Source organism: Elgaria multicarinata, chromosome 13, assembly GCF_023053635.1.
Source record: "Elgaria multicarinata webbii isolate HBS135686 ecotype San Diego chromosome 13, rElgMul1.1.pri, whole genome shotgun sequence".
Taxonomy (NCBI): Eukaryota; Metazoa; Chordata; class Lepidosauria; order Squamata; family Anguidae; genus Elgaria; species Elgaria multicarinata.
The window spans coordinates 23057029-23070623 of NC_086183.1; the positions used below are offsets into that span (position 1 = coordinate 23057029).

Here is a 13595-nt window from a genome sequence, read left to right on the forward strand (position 1 = left end):
TATCCACAAATTCTTGAGTCGTGACATTGAAGAAGACCATGGGTCCTGACTAACTGATTCCAACGCCTCTAGTGAAATCAGAGTCTCAACCCAACTCCATGTAAAGAAAGGTGACGATTAAAAACAAGATTAAGAAATGGAAGATCCTGCCTAAAGGTAGCTATCATGTGGGAAATAGTGCCTGTGTAATGCAGTTCACAAATTACAAGGAAATCTAGTTGGAATGTATCGTACTTTACTCTCTGTGAATCTCTGGAAAGTGAGGAGTAGTGAGGTTAGGGAACCAAGCAAAAATTATGAGAAAGGGGGGTTAGTTTTTCAAAAGAAATATATTTTCAGTCTGTGACATCACCCAGACAGCTGGGGAGCAAGCTTCATGTGAGCCTAGAATTGAACATAACATATCCATGTAGCTTTGGGCCTGTTTGCACTTCTCCCCTGTTTGGACTGTGAAATTCCTGCTCAGCTTCCTTCACACCTGGAGAAATAACAATACTCTGGTAATACAGCCCAATGATTTATTAGAAGGAACCTGAGCCATATGAGGCACAGACAGGAAGAAAACAGAACAGCAGAAGAAGCAGTCTGGCCTTCTTCATTCCCATGGGAAGGTCACACTCACTCCCTTCATCTTCTCCTGATAAACGCGGTCAAAGCGTTCACTCTGTGCCACTGTCAGGAGGTTCTTCCAGTCCCCGACGATCCCTGGAACACCACAAGAGGGAGCAGTAAACGCAAAGTAGTTGAGCTAGCACACAGAAATGAGTGTCCCTTTAAAGGCTGGCCCTTCCTTTAGGCAGAGTGAGGAAGCTGCCTACTGTGACGTCATTCTGAGCCAGACCCGTTACAGTGCTGGGGCCCTGGACCAACTGGCTGTTGCATTATAGCTGTCTCCCAACTGCACTCACGCAGCACCCTTTGGGAAAGCTTGATTGAGTCAGCAGGCAGATTCACAGACTACTCAGGCAACATGTGTCAGTACCACTTCTGCTGCATTCCAGCAATTCCTTGAGTGAGCACCAAGCAGGCACTAGATGAAGCAGCTGGCAAAGTGTTGGTGGAGAGAACTGGGTGAATCATGTGGAATGCATGTGGGTTCTCACGTGGAAAGGCTTGTATATCAATAAACCTAAATAAATAACCCGGCCTTGAATCTCTTCAGCTGGCCTGCTGCTCCCAAGCACGGTGGAAGAGGCTGTCCTTCCCTGCCTCCCATCTCTCTTGGTCAGTGGCTGCCACCCAGGATACCTGAGAGAGCGCCTTCTCCCTTAGCAACCTGCCCGGTCACTGAGGTCATCCGAGGGCCTGCTCCTGGTGGTTCCACATAGATCCATCCTCCGATTGGAATCCACCAGGGGAAGAGCCTTCAGCGTGGTGGCCCCCCTCCTGTGGAATTCCCTGCCTCTGGAGGTCAGGCAGGCGCCAACCTTGCACTCCTTTCGGCGCCTCCTGAAAACGTCTTTATTCCAAGAAGCCTTTCTTTAACATGCAGCCTTGGATTTCTGTTTTTGCTTCTTTTAAATTTTGTTTTAATTTTGTTTTAAATTTTTGTTTTATTCTGTTTTTATTTTCATTTTACCTTGTACACCTGTCGTGGAATTGTAGCTGGTTCTTTTACTATGCCCATGGGTATAAGAAAATGGCCTATCATCCTTAGCTATAGTTCATAAAGTTCATGGCTTCCTGTTCTTTTAAAACTTATTTTTAATGCTGCAATTGCTTTTGCTTTTAGAGTTAAGTTGATGCTGAAACTACGTGACAACATAGGCGTTGTCCACCCCGGCAGTCAGAGGGTGGAAGATGTCTGCAACGAAAGATAACCAAGAAAATAACAGATAGAGATGTTTTGCTGTTTTTCTGTAACTGTGGTATCTTCTAGTCAGAGAAGCACTCATACTCTGTACATGCCTAAATGCTTGGCTTCTTATTGGTTCTTGCATTTTCAGAACTGTATTATGATTGGTGGGAAAGTTCTGCCATAGTATCTAAGGGGAACTGACTCTATAAATATGTTGACATTTCCTAAAATTATTGGGCGCTCTGAAATTTTTCAATGGGGAGCGGTATATAAATATTCTAAATAAATAATAATAATAAATAATAAACAACAGCAAATGCACATGTGACAACACTAAATACCCAGGAAGGTCTGCTTTTACCTTTCCTCAATAACTTCCCTTTCTTGTGGTCTAAAAATTCATCTGGCAGTGTGGTGAAGTTGGACTTCGGGTTGTCCTTCATCTTCTGGAAGGAGGCATTTTCCACCACAGAATCAATTTGCTGGCTATTCAGCTCCTTTCCAAGGAAATGGCAGATCTTCTCCACACTGCCTCGCAGGTCCTGGCAGAGAAATAAACAGACGGCATGGGAAACTGCCTGCCTAGTGTGGAGGTTCAGCTTGTGGACATCACACACCAACTCAACAGATTTGTAGATCGTGCTGGGGTGGAGTCAGTAGTTCTGGTTTATAATGGTCCCCATGACAGGCAGGTCCTGGAAACCACAATAAATGTGCGAAATCCCGTACTACCAAGGTGGCTTTCTCTTAAATGCTCCCTGTTCCATGCACAGGGCCATCTAAGCAGGCAAAACTGAGAAGTTTCAATGTGTGGGTAAGATGGTGGTGTAGAGAAGAAGGCTTCAAATTTCTAGGGTGCTGGAAATGTTTTGGGACAAGCTGGGCCTGTACAAAAGGGATGGGCTCTAGTTGAACCAGAATACAACCCGACTGCTGATGCTTAACATTAAAAAGGTGGCACAGCAGCTTTTAGTTGGAACCCTGGAGGACAGCAAGGGGAAAGTGATGCACATTATGAGGCAAAAAAATCCAACTTCACATATACGCTAATGGGATCTGAGCTAGTGTTGACTGAGCAAGAAGGAGTTCTTAATTACGATGAACAGGTCGATGAAAATGTTGACCAAGTGTGCTGGTCAGCATTTCATGTTTGACATAATTACGAAGCCAATGAAAAAGAAAACCTGCCAAGATTACACTTAAATACATCTATGGTGAGACCACACTTGGAATACTGTGCACAGTTCCAGTGACCAGACCTTAGAAATGATTTTGTAGAGCTGGAAAAAGTTCAGAAAAGAGAACTAAAAAGATCAAGTGATTGGAGCAACCCTCCTACGAGGAAAGCTTGTCATTTCCTGCCTGTGGCTTTCCCATGAGCAACTGGTTGGCCACTGTATGAACAGAATGCTGGACCAAATGGATACTTGATCAAATCCAGCACAGCTCTTCTTATGTTCGTAGAGGCTCATTGCACTTAACAGCTTTCCATTGTTAAAAACCTTCACTTGGAGAAGTGAAGAAACAACGTAAGCCAGGATGGGTGTGTATACAGCCGACGGTCAAACCATACCTGCTGCAGGTCTTCATAACTGTTGAAGAAGGCATTGGGTCTCCCCTTCACCTCCAACCAACTTTTTACATGGTCAAACCAGGAACCATACACCACTGGAAGAGCAAAGCAGAGCCAAAAGTGGCTTGTCAACAGTCCAGGGGGACAGGGACAGGAGGGATACACTTCCTGCCTTCAGACACAGATACGCATTATCGTCTCACAACTGAAACTGAGGCCTCGTCATTTCCACCCTCCATATGTTCAGGTGATTCACATCTACCTGTGAATGGCATATATATTCAAGGAAAGCAGTTAATGAGCATGGCACATTTCCCCTTCCTTCCCTTTTGCCCTGTTGGAATTAATAGTTCTGTGATAAGGTTATGAGGATGGGTAAGAAGAAAGCCTTCATGGTGTGGGGCATAGCATGTTGGACCAGCCCATCTTCACTCAGTTATGAGATACACAGAGTGGCTTTGGACTAGTCTGTGGCAGCCAGTATTTCTACCACTAAGCTTACACCATGATTATGAGGGGTAACATGGCACAACTCCTCCAGTCTTGTACCCAGTCTTGTGGCCTTGTGGAGAGCAGGATACAAAAATACAGTGTTAGATAAATACAATAACAGGTCCAGTTCAGCACTTTGACAAATGCACAAAATTTCTTCAGAGAAGTCAGGATAAACAAATGAAAGACACTTGTAGTTACAAGTCTCAACTGCTGGCTTCTACTACTGGGTAAAGGAGGACAGGAGAGTTCAGTGGTTATATTGCTCAGTGTGTCTTTTGGGGGGGAGGTGTGCTACAAGCCAAATGGAGGAAGACATTTGTTTGTCCTCTTTCCATACCATTCCCACTCAGGAATTCCTCCAGGAACTCTTCCACAGTTCCAGGGTCCTTGAATATTTTGCAGCATTTGGAATAGTGGTAAAATGAGACCAGCACATCCTTGGGATTACGCAGAGTATAGATCACCTGTAGGAGAGGCAAGGGTGACATTGTGAGAGGGCCACATCTCACCCTTCTCAGGAGGTGAAGGTGGGCTTGATATGAGAATTGTTGCTGCCTTACCTTAGCCTTGGACTGGAGAAATGACTTGGGGAAAAGCTGAAATGGCAGGTGAGAAGCCATGAGTCTGGGTGGACGAGATGCCAAGGCAGTCTTCATACCTCCAATAGGCTCTATCCATGGTGACCGTTCCCACGCAACTGAGCTGCGAACCCATGATGGGTCTCCATTGTGCAAGATCAAGCCCAAGATCTCCTGCATCCAATTGGTACCTGGGAGTCCAATAATCATACGGTTGCTTCTTCTTCCCCTACACCCTTTTTACTTACCCACTTTCACCTTCCGTTCCACCGACCACACATATTTCCCTGTCTATGCAAAATCATAAGAACTGGAATGAATTTCTGTAGACCTAGGAGCTACTTAAAACTCTACAAAGCCAGGATTCCCTAAATTCATCACCAAGTCGACATAGTCATGTCTAATTGAGCATACACCTTTCTGACTGGCGGCAAGGAAAGATGTTAGCAAGGAGAATAAAGAACTGAAGAGATGCTCATCTTTGTCTGTAATGCAATCAATATTCAGAGATGTCAACAGGGGTGTTATGTCAGGATAGACATGACCATATTTCTTTTCAAAGATGGATGACTTTTGTTCAACATTTCTCAGGATCCTCCTGCTTCCTTAAAAAAGGTACAGCATTTGAAGGTCCTCCTCTGGGTGCCTACTCTGAAGGAAGCTCGGAGGATGGCAATCAGAGGGCCTTTTCTGTGATGGTCCCCCAATTGTGGAACAATCTCCCTGAAGAGGCCTGCCTGGCGACGACGTTGTTAACTTTTCAGCGCCAGGCCAAGACTTTTCTCTTCTCCCAGGCATTTAGCAATATGTAATTAGCTTGAGTTTGTTTTTGTACGTTTATATGATTTTAATTTGTATGTTTTTGTGATTTTAAATTGTTGAATATGGTTTTTTAGTGTGTTGTCCTATGTAATCCACCCAGAGAGCTTTGACTCTGGGGTGGTATACAAATGTAAATAATAATAATAATAATAATAATAATAATAATAATAATAATAACAACAATAATAACAATAACAATAATAATAATAATATTCATTCTAAGGACTGAGTAGTGCTGTTTCCTCCAGTGATTTTGTTGATGCAATTATTTTGATGCAACATTCAGTATTTGAGACATTATGCCTTTGAATACCTGTTCCAATGGAATGCAAGCAAGAGAGTGATGTCTTCCAGTGGTTTTCTCAAAGGAATCTGGTTGGCTTCTATGGGGGGGGGGGGAAATGCTGGTCTGCATAAACTTTTGGCCTGATCCACCAGGACTCTTCTTATGTCTTCTGCTGCCACCTATCATAAGGTCATGGTACAAGCAAATATAGGGCAGTACCCAATGGCAGTCCTACGTAAACTAGGCCCATTTACTATGAAGTATCTGCTCTGTGAAGGGGTACCACAGGATACTGCCCACACAGAGCATCTCTAGACACTGGGCCTCTTACTGACCATTTGTGAACAAATGCCCTTATTTCACTCTTGGTTTTGTTAACATTAAGTTCTTACTTTGTTTTGTCCACAGAACTTTGTACGATAGGAAGAAAGCCTGAAGGGTGTAGAGAAATTTCGTTCTGACAGGGAGTGGGTTGACATACATTAGCTATAGAGGCAAATCCAGATCTAGGGAAAAACTAGAGATGACTATGGTGCATTGGTGGTCATAAGAACAGAATAGTCTTTGTGGATCGGAGCAAAGACCTATCTAGTGTAGCATTTTGTTCCTACAGTGTTCAACCAGTAGGGTGACCATAATTTGGAAACCAAAAAGGAGGATAACATGGCCACGCCCAACATGTCCAGCCCACAACGGGACGTGCCCACCCAAATATGGCCTTGGTCACATGTCTGATTTCACAGCACATAATTAAGACATACCTGTTCTATATAACATCTTAATGTTAAAATCACTGGAATACAGAACAGGTGAGGCATTGAATGTATCTGAAAATAATTCCACTCATTCCTACTTTTCTAGCTTTTGCTATACTTTGAAGCTTTTGCTATTCTCTGTGTGATACATTCTCCCCTTCTCTCAAATAGCTTTTCTGACAGTTGCTCCAGTGGGAAGTCCACATTGCCCTGCTCGTGCCCTCCGCTCCATTAACACCATGTCTCTTACCTGCCCAAGAGTTTCCACATCTCTCGCTCGTCTTCGCCCGTTCTCGCTCGCTGCCCCCTATGCCTGGAATTCTCTTCCAGTGCATTTGCGGACCACAATGTCAATTTCTGTTTTTATTTTTTATTTTTTATATATATAATTTTTATTTATTTTCTACACTGTATAAACATACATAAAACATTACCATAATAATAATAATAACCCAAAGAAAAACAGAAAAACATCAAACAACTGCAGCATACATATTGAATAAATGTTGAGTACATATGTTGCATAACTATTACCTATACCTTATCATACTACAACATCATCATTCTTAACATAAAAGTGCACCCCCCACCTCGGGATCATTCCTGAGTCCAAAACCTAATCGTTTCTTCTGCTGGTGGTTTCCCACTTCCCTTAATAAACACAAATATTAGGAACTGTTTCCAGATTCCTTCAAACTCATTTATTTTAATTACGCCTTTTCTCCACTTAATATTACATGTCAGTTTATCATTAATGGCTATATCCCATACTTCTTTGTACCATTCTTCAATAGAATATTCCCCTTGAATCTTCCAGTTCCTAGCTACTATCAATCGCGCTGCAACCAGCAAACTCGATATCAGCTCTATAGTTTCTTTTCCACACTTTATATCTTCAAATAGTGACAGCAATGCAATCTTTGGTGTTTGTTCTATTTTCATTCCCACTATTTCTTCAATATCTGAAAACCCCATCTTCCATAATCTTTGTACATATTTGCATTGCCACCACATATGTAAATACGTTCCTTTTTCCCCACAACCTCTCCAACAATTTGCTGAATGCTGATCATTTATCTTATTCAATCTAATCGGGGTTAGGTACCACCTCCATAAAATTTTAAAATAGTTCTCCTTTATTCTCACTGATAAACTTCTCAACACTCTTTGTTTCCATAGTCCCTCCCAGCTCTGTCGCCCTATTTGTACCTTCAAATCTGATTCCCATACCATTTTCTCTGGGTTCTCTCTAAACTCCTTCTCTAACAATAATTTATATATTTCACTCATTAACCCTTTTAAAACTATACTACCTCCTTTCCCTTTTTCCTTACTTACTATTAACTCTTCAAACTTCGTCATCTTTCTACAAACTCCATTTTCTTTAATCCACTTTTTATTCCATTGTTCTAATTGCCCATATTCTAACCAAGATATTTTTTTCTCTTTTAACAAATTTTCCATATCCTCTCTTGTTTTTATATCTCTTAGCCAATCCTTTAATTTCATTTTACTTTTCTCTTTTAATATTTTACATAATCTACCCTTCAGATCCTCTGGGAAATTCTTTAACATTATTATCGGTGCTAAGGGAGAGTTGCTCGGAAGCAACTTCCCTTTAAATTTACTCCAGATTTCCCATTGAGACCTCAGGAGTGGATTAACTATACTTCCAACCCACTTTCTCCCTCCATCTTTAAAGAAAACATTATCCAAATTCATCTCTACATTATTTATAGTTTTTTCTTCCATCCAATATAAATCTCCTACTCCTAAAATTGCTTCTACAATATGTCTTAATCTATTTGCCACGTAGTATAATTTTATATTTGGGAGACCCAATCCACCCTTTTTTTGGCTTAGATACCAATTATTTTTATTCACTCTTGCTCTCTTTTCTCCGTTACAATATTTATTAATAATATTTTGCCAACTCTTTATCTCAGTTTCTGATATTTTTATTGGTAACATCCTAAACACAAAATTAATTTTAGCTAATATCTTCATTTTTATTAAAGCTATTCTTCCAAACCAAGATAAATTTAATCTTTTATATTTCTCCAATTTCTCTAATACCTCCTTCTTTAACCTCGTTAAATTTTCCCTTTCAAGATTCTCTAAGTTTTTTGTAATATTAATTCCCAAATATTTAATCTCCTCCTTAACTTTCATTTCTATTCCCTTATGTTCCCAATCCTTTTCTTCCTTCTTAGTGTGATTAAACAACATCATCTCTGATTTAGACCAATTTATTCTTAACCCTGTAATTTCCTCAAATTCCCTCAACTGATATTTAATTCTTTCTAATTTTCTTAATGGGTTTTTAATGGTCAATAAAGTATCGTCTGCAAACATGTTTAACTTTATTTCCCTTACCTCTCCAATTCCTTCTAACTCTTCATTCTCCCTTAGTGCCTTCGCCAAAACTTCCATAACCATTACAAACAGGACCGGCGAGAGCGGACATCCTTGTCTTGTTCCTCTGGCTAGTCGAATCTTTTCAGTGAGTCCGTCATTTACCACCACTACCGCTGTATTTTGGGAATATAACTGTTCTATTACGCTTTTAAATTTATTTCCAAATCCCAATTTATCTATAATAATCTTTAATGCCTGCCAGCTCACACAATCAAAAGCTTTAAAAATATCCAATACCATAATTCCTGCCTTAATATTTGCTTTTTTTATTACATTTATTACATTTAAAACTCTTCCCACTAAATTATGCATCTGCCTTCCTGCCACAAACCCACATTGATCTACTCCTATATATTCTGATATAAATTTATTTAGCCGTTTAGCCATAATAGATGTAAAAAAATTTGCGTCTTGATTTATTAATGAAATAGGTCTGTAGGAATCGGGATTAGTCAAATCTTTATCTGGTTTTGGGATCAGAATTATCAATGAATGTTCCCATGATTCAGGTATCTTCTCTCCTGATAATATCCTATTATAAAGTTCCATTAATTTTGGAACTAAAAAATCTTTGAAGACCTTATAATATTCTGGTCCCAAACCATCTGCTCCCGGCGATTTACCAACTTTTAAATTATCAATAACCTCTTCAACTTCTCTTTGAGTTATTACTTCCTCCATTAACTCCTTATATTCTGATTTTATTCCATTCTTTATAAACCTTCCAATATACTCCTCCACCTTTTCTCGTTGAGTTTCTTTACCCTTATATAATTCCTGATAAAATTCCTGAAAAAAATTTATTTTATCTTTCATTATATGACAATATTTCCCTCGATTATCTTTCAATGTTTCTATCCCATTCCTCCCTTTTTCTTTTTGTGTGAGCTTGGCAAGCAATCTAGAATTCTTATTGCTGTTTTCAAAATATTCCCTTTTCATATACATTAAATTCTTTTGAACCTCCTCTATATTTAAATTTTCTAATTGTTTCTTCTTAGCTTGTATTTCCACTAATTTATATTTATCTTTAACTCGCCAATATTCTTCCTCCAAATTTGTAATTTCTATCTCTAACTTTTCCTGCTCTGCACGTTGTTGTCTTTTTAAACTACACGTTTCTCTAATACAAATTCCTCTTACTACAGCCTTCATGGTGTCCCAAACGACTGACCCAACTGTTCCTCCCTTTTCGTTAATTTCCCATGACTCCGACAGTTCCTTCTGAATTTTCTCTACCACTTTATTATATTTCAATATTTTTGTGTTTAACTTCCATCTATAAGCCTCTTTATAATTCTTCTTAACTGTAAATTCTAAGCTTAACAAGGCATGATCAGTTACTTTTATTACCCCCCTTTCCATTTTACAAATCTTCGTTACTAAATCTTTTGAGACAAATATATAATCTATCCTGGAGTACGTATGATGAACTGAGGAAAAATATGAGAATCCAGGCTTAATCCCATTGAGTAAACACCACGAATCTGAAAAATCATTTTCTTTTACTAATTTATTCAATATAGTTATATTATTCCTTTTTTCAACATTAGTGGGATTTGACCTGTCCCATTTATTATCCATAACCATATTAAAGTCCCCAGCTGTTTTTAAATCTCGCTTGGAAACATTTCTTTTCTCGAAAGCTTTTTAACTGTAGCGTGGTCATACTAGTTTATATTTCATTTTAATGTCCTTACCCCTATTGGTTTTTCCCCTCCCTCCCCTGTCTGTTACGTAAATTTTAAATTGTAAGCCATAAAGCAGATTGTCTTGTTTTGTTTTATTCTGTACAGCGCCATGAAAATTGATGGTGCTTTATAAATTATTATTATTATTATTAATAATAATAATAATAATAATAATAATAATAATAATAATAATAATTGATAACATCCTCCTGTGTATTTTGCCTAGCAAGTGTTATTCAGAAGCATACTGATACTGTGGGTGTAGCAATCATCATGACTAGTAGCCTTACTGCCCATGAATAGAACATAGGAAGAGCCATGCTGGATCAGACCAAGGTTTCATCTAGTCCAGTATTCTGTTTACACAGTGGTCAACCAGTAACCTTCTAGCAGGACATGGATGCAACAGCACCTTCTTGACCATGTCCTCCAGAAACTGGTATATATAAGCTTACAGCCTCTGATACTGGGATATAAGGAATGAAAGTTGTAAATCATGAAGTGGGTTGGAAGAGGTAAAATATATTGTTGTTCAATGTTTATTGCATGCTTCACTTTTGACATAAGTGTAATAACACACATTATCATCCAAGCCTGGGCCCATGTAAGACTACTAGTCCAGGAAATTAACAGCACCACTGACCTGATTTAGGATAAGTAACATTCAGTACATCGTCGTCCAACAGTTGGAATTCATTTTCCACAAAGTTGAGTGTTTCCACATCATACCCTTTATTGGGAAAAAGGATTCCCTTGTGGGTGAAATACAGTGCAGATGACATTGGGGGAAAAACCTTATCTGGAAGAGAAATAGAGAGACATGTAGCAATCTTGGCACCAGACACCTCTGGTGTCCTTCCAGAGGCGTCTGGTGCCAAGAGGTCTCAGGCAGGTGGTGGCAGTGGGGATGAGGGAGGTAAGCCTTTGTAAACACACACACACATACACCAGTTACTCAGCTAGCTAGTGGATTTTCATTCTTTTCTTTTCTTTTCTTTTGAGCAAATGAAAACTGCCATTTAAATTGCCGTTCAAGCACAAATCAATTTCTCTAAATTGAAACTACAGTGTATATAAGAAAAATAAAAGTATCCATTAAAATAAAAGAGAGTAGTAGTACAGTACTTTCAATGCCCCCAACGGCTTGCGGCCAGGTTACCTCAAGGAATGCCTCCTCCCATATGTACCTGCCCAGACCCTAAGACAATCCTCAGGGGTCCTTCTGCATGAGCCCTTGGCATTTACAGGACAATTCCACAAAGCCTAAAATGCAGAATGCAGTTCTGTGAATTGATGGTCTCCCTAAATTCAGCAAGTGGAGAACTCACCTCTCGCGGTTCCAGACAAACTGGACTTTAAAAGAGGACAAACCTCATTCCCCACACCAACACGTAATCCCCCTCCTCAATAGCCCCAAATGATTCCTCACTCACCAATGAATTCAGCTTGCTTTTTACGGTCTCTCCCATCCACTACTTTTGGACTTTGCTACCTTCCTTAGAGTGGTCTGTGCTCAATGAACAAGACAATCTTAGCTTGTTCATTAAGGATATTTCTAAAAATGGGAAGGGAAGGAGGCACAGGAAAGGGAACACAGGAACTCCGGCATCAGTACTTAGAGTTCCAAAGTTCTTCTGGCATCATTAGATATGATAAAAACACTCCAGAGTCAGGAGAAAATAAATGGGCTGGCAGTGTCCTCTCTTTAGAGCTGATTAAATAAATCTTGCAGTCCCATCTTTGCAATGCATATATTTAAAGAACACGTCAGCTATATGGAGGCATTTACCTATGACACGAGTGGGGTGAAAGTTGTCACGGAGGCCCAAGCTGCCTTTAGAAAGAATCACTCCACCTCTGATCATGGTCTGATTCTTTTTCACTTAGCGGAGAAACCTCTTAAATTTCTACGTAGCAAACTGTTTGTCGCCTTCATGGATCTGAAGTCCGCTTTCGACTCCATCCCTAGAACTAAACTATGGGAGAAATTAGATGAAATCCTGGTGGACAAAAGACTTCTTAATCTTATAATGGTTCTATATAGCGACAGCAGGATGCGAGTTAGATGTGGCACACAGGGACAGCTTTCAAATGAAATTCTTATGTCTAGAGGAGTAAGACAGGGCTGTATCCTAACACCTACGCTATTTAACCTATACATAAATGATATTGAGGAGGCCCTGTCTGACCATGAAGGACATTTGCCCAAACTTGGCGCAAGGAAAATTCCTATTTTGCTTTACGCAGACGATGCTGTTATTCTCTCCCGCTCTAGACCTGGTTTGAAACATCTTTTAATTAAATTCTCCAACTTTTGTTTGACCAACGATCTGAAAATTAATTTTGAGAAATCTAAAGTCATGTTCTTTGAAAATAGATTTTCTCAACCTCGGTGGTCCCTTGACGGGCATATCCTGGAACAGGTGAAAAATTTCTCTTACCTGGGGCTGTTATTCCATCATACCCTGTCCTGGAGTGCCCATAGATCGGACACCCTTAATAAAGCTTCAGTCAGTTCAGCCGCAATAACACACTTTTTCTTTACTAAAGGGGGAATGTTATACCGTCTGCTATCAAAGTGTTTAATGCCAAGTCTGCAGCCCAGCTTTTATATGCCTCCAACATTTTGATAGGGGGGTGAACATCTGAGATAGATAGGCTACAGACAAGGTTTTTGAGGACCCTTCTTCAACTTCCAAAATGTGTCCCTAATTCCGTACTTTTGTTGGAAACCAGGGGAAAGCTCTCTTTCGCTTAGGGCTTGGTGGTCTGCCTTAAAATTTTGGATGGAAGTTAGTCTTTTTGGGAGGGGCTCAGGTCTGCTTTCATGTTTGACTCAGGACAACTATGTGAATAGCTGGTCCAAGCTTCTTGCCAGGAAGGCAGCTTCAATCGGTCTCTCCTCATCCCTCCTCCTTAATCTGGGCTTGAATTTTGCTTTTAAATCTGTCAAACAAAGGTTGTGGGATATAGCCTTCTGTGACTTACGTACTCGCTCTTATGTTTCTTGCTCTCCCAGTGCATTGCATGTTCAATACGTTGGGCCTCTTCAGCTGGCTGACTATCTAAAGAACCTGTCAGTGGCTAAATATTGTATAGTGTCATGCCCTGCATAGAGATGGAGTCAGGAGATGAGGAGGAGGTGGCAGAGGCTGGACCTAGTACCGAGAAGCCCAGCT

The 13595-nt window shown here is 40.1% G+C and overlaps 1 protein-coding gene across 1 annotated transcript; it reads right to left on the reverse strand.

The window, feature by feature from the left end:
• Positions 1 to 504: 504 nt before the first annotated feature.
• Positions 505 to 11198, reverse strand: LOC134408023 (sulfotransferase 2B1-like). Its single transcript, XM_063140085.1, has 6 exons — positions 11060 to 11198; positions 4427 to 4635; positions 4204 to 4330; positions 3372 to 3466; positions 2160 to 2340; positions 505 to 705 (listed from the first exon to the last, which is right to left on the reverse strand). Exons 1-6 carry the CDS (start codon positions 11196 to 11198, stop codon positions 596 to 598), a joined length of 861 nt encoding a protein of 286 aa, XP_062996155.1. The 3' UTR covers positions 505 to 595.
• Positions 11199 to 13595: the final 2397 nt, after the last annotated feature.

Excerpts from the sequence above, each read along its gene's own strand:
- LOC134408023 (XM_063140085.1), bottom strand. The coding sequence starts at position 11,198 with ATGTCATCTGCACTGTATTTCACCCACAAGGGAATCCTTTTTCCCAAT. Across the intron at positions 4,331-4,426 it reads TTCTCCAGTCCAAGGCTAAG|GTGATCTATACTCTGCGTAA; the intron begins GTAAGGCAGCAA and ends CCTCTCCTACAG. Across the intron at positions 3,467-4,203 it reads GGAATTCCTGAGTGGGAATG|TGGTGTATGGTTCCTGGTTT; the intron begins GTATGGAAAGAG and ends TTGCTCTTCCAG.